The sequence below is a fragment of the Sturnira hondurensis genome, unplaced genomic scaffold (assembly GCF_014824575.4).
Source record: "Sturnira hondurensis isolate 20B ecotype Veracruz unplaced genomic scaffold, ASM1482457v3 Scaffold0009733, whole genome shotgun sequence".
NCBI classification, from domain to species: Eukaryota; Metazoa; Chordata; class Mammalia; order Chiroptera; family Phyllostomidae; genus Sturnira; species Sturnira hondurensis.
In genome coordinates this window covers 53,041-55,942 of record NW_028082364.1, presented here as the reverse complement: position 1 = coordinate 55,942, position 2,902 = coordinate 53,041, and the positions used below count along the sequence as shown (strand labels likewise).

The 2,902-nt window shown below is 61.0% G+C and overlaps 1 protein-coding gene across 2 annotated transcripts; it reads right to left on the bottom strand.

Annotated features, from left to right (window-relative positions):
* Window positions 1-715: 715 nt before the first annotated feature.
* Window positions 716-2,902, bottom strand: FBLL1 (fibrillarin like rRNA 2'-O-methyltransferase 1). Of its 2 annotated transcripts, none has more exons than XR_005068167.1 (2): window positions 992-2,902; window positions 716-934 (listed from the first exon to the last, which is right to left on the bottom strand). XR_005068167.1 is itself a non-coding variant. In XM_037057735.1 (2 exons), the coding sequence occupies exon 1, from the start codon at window positions 2,347-2,349 to the stop codon at window positions 1,327-1,329; it is 1,023 nt and encodes a 340-aa protein (XP_036913630.1). In that variant the 5' UTR covers window positions 2,350-2,902; the 3' UTR covers window positions 716-1,153; window positions 1,313-1,326. The 2 variants fall into 2 exon arrangements, 1 of the variants encoding a protein (XP_036913630.1); XM_037057735.1 differs by having other exon boundaries at window positions 716-1,153; window positions 1,313-2,902.

The window sequence follows — 2,902 nt, the reverse complement described above, 5'->3', positions numbered from 1 at the left end:
GGGGACAGGACACAGCGCAGCAGGAGAGCCTGCTCTGTGTCTGCCCTGTGTCTGGGAGTTGTGGTCTGCCCAGCGTGGGCCATGTGGAAGAGAGGCACAATCCCACTGGGGCAGAGGAAATAGTGGTGGATTAGAGCCCAAAAGACTGGCATTTAAGTTCCACCTCCCAATAAGCGGTGTAAACCTGTGTAACCAATTTACCCTCAGACGCCTGGGGCTCCACCTGTGAAAAAGAAATGGTCACAAAGCAGCCCCCAGGCCAGGGTGATGAGTAAACAGATTAGGGGAACGCAAAGGGCTTGGGCAAAGAGCAAAGCACTAAATGTACACCATGGTTAGGACTCTGGCTCGGACATGGACAGACAGGGTGTGTGAGGCTATCGTACTGTATCTATCAATCGCCAATACCACTCCCTGGAGTGAAGTGTAACTTGGCCAAAGTACACGAAGTGCCCCTTGGTTCCAAGGGTGACTTTTCAAGCTCCTTAGCAAGTCCCCAGCATTTTCTACCTCCCCACCCCACCGAGAGACGAAGCATTTGTGAAGAGGGGCACTGGGGAGCCAGTACCCTGCTTGGCTAGAGTTCCTAGTGCAGCTCCCAAGCGGTTCTGTGATGGGCTCCTATCACCAGCTCTTAGGAATTTAGGGATTTGAAAGATTTGGGGATATTTACTGTAGCAAAACCCAGCCTGGCCTCACTGATACACCTGGATACTGTTTCTTTAAGCCATTTAATAGCAAAAAACAAAGAAAGGAAAACAACACACAGAGGAAACGCATTCACTGTAACACTGAAGGCAGCAGTCTCAGGACGGCCCCACGTGCCCAGAGTAACACTGAAGGCAGCAGTCCAGAGGAAATCTCAGGGAGAACCCCACAAATACACAGTAACACCTAAGGCAGCAGTCTCCCAGAGGTCTCAGGACGGCCCCACCTGCACAGAGTAACACTGAAGGCAGTAGTCCAGAGGAAATCTCAGGGAGAACCCTACAAGTACACAGTAACACTGAAGGCAGCGGTCTGGCGCAGGTCTCAGGACGGCCCCACGCGGACACAGTAACACTGAAGGCAGCGGTCTGGGGCAAGTCTCAGGGACAGCCTCACGCCTACACAGTAACACTGAAGGCGGAGGTGTGGGGAGGTCTCAGGACGGCTTCACACATACACAGTAACACTGGAGGCAGCGGTCTCGCGGAGGTCTCGGGATGGCCCCACGCGTGCACAGAAACACTGAAGGCAGCGGTCTCGCGGAGGTCTCAGGATGGCCCCACGCGTGCACAGAAACACTGAAGGCGGCGGCGTGGGGTGCTACCAACCATCAGGGTGCTACTTGCTGCTGCTCTTGGGAAGGGGACGGTAGACCCCGATGACCACGGCGTGGTCCCTCTCATAGGGCTCCAAGGTCAGCTGCTCTTGAGGCTTTAAATTTTCCTGCTGCAACTTCCTCACCTCAGATGCAAACACCGCCTCGGCAGACGCAGTGGAATCGATGCAGTTGGCCTTGATGGAGATGAGAAAGTGGCCCCCGTTGCGCAGGAAGGTGTGGGCGTTCAGAGCCAAGATGCGGGACTGGTCGGGTTGGGCCACATCCGCGAAGATCACATCCACCATGCCGACGAGCATGCGGTACTTGAGCGGGTGCCGGGCATCTTCCAGGACCGGGATGATGTTGGTTCGCTTATTGGCCACGTTGACCAGGTCGCGCCCGGCGCGATGGGAGAACTCCACCGCGTAGACCAAGCCTTCGGGGCCGACGATGTCGGAGACGTGGGACACCGTGGTTCCCGAGGCGGCGCCCAGGTACAGCACCCTGGACTTGGGCTTGATGTGGATCTGGTCGACCCCGCCCAGGATGGCCGCGGCCAGCTTGGAACGGAACGGGTTCCAGGTGCGGTACTCCTGCTTCACGCCACCCTCAGTGATGGTGACGCGCCGCTCGCCATACACTGAGTAGCCGGGCACCATGTTCAGCGTGACCAGCGCGTCCTCCGCCCCGCGGTAGATGAAGACGCCTTCATGCCGATGGGGCTCCACCGACACTGTCTTGATGCCCTTCTTGCGGCGGTTCTTGCCCCTGGCCGCGCCGCCGCGCCGCCGCCCACCGCCGCCGCGGTCTCTGCCTTCACCGCCGCCGCTGCGTCCCCGGCCTCGGCCACCGCCGGAACCGCGCGACCGTCCCCCGAAGCCGCCCTTGCCTCCAGAGCCACCACCATCGCCGCCTCCTCCTTTGCCGCCACTTCGCCCACTGCCCCAGCTGCTGCTGCTCCAGCTGCTGCCCCAGCCGCCGCCCCAGCCGCCGCTGGAGCGGCCCCCGGAGCCACCCCCTCGTGAGCTAACCGCAGACTTCATGGTGCGCCCTGGACGCCAGGCACCAGTTTTCAGCGGTGGCTGGTGGCTCCAGGTGGCGGTCTTGGCGCGGGAAGAAGGCTGGTGGCCGTGGGTGCCGCTTGCCGCCGAGTGTGCCGCGGCAACGAGGGAGGCCGTGGGCCGCGGTCGCAACCAGCTCAGCCGCAGTCCCAACCAGCTCTGCCGCAGCCCCAACCAGCTCTGCCGCAGTCCCCGCACCCCCAGAGCTGCGCTTTGACGCAGCGATTAGCGTGATTACATCATTCCCGTTTTGGCCAGCCTGCAGTCCCGGAAGCCCCCCTTCCCGGACCCCGCGCGCAGACGCAGCCCGCTGCCTGGTAGCTCTCCCCCTCCCCCACCTTCTGCTTTCTCGAGGACCCCTGGACTGCTCCCGGGCTGCGGGGAAGGGGTGTCTCCTCACAGGGCAGGGGGAGGCGGGCATTGACGACAGTCCTCGCCACACCACTTGCTTGCTCCATAGTCTCGGGAAGCTTACCTGACCCTCTCTGCACATCGTGTGGGAGTTTGCACAAACTTCTTGAACTGCGTCTCACCG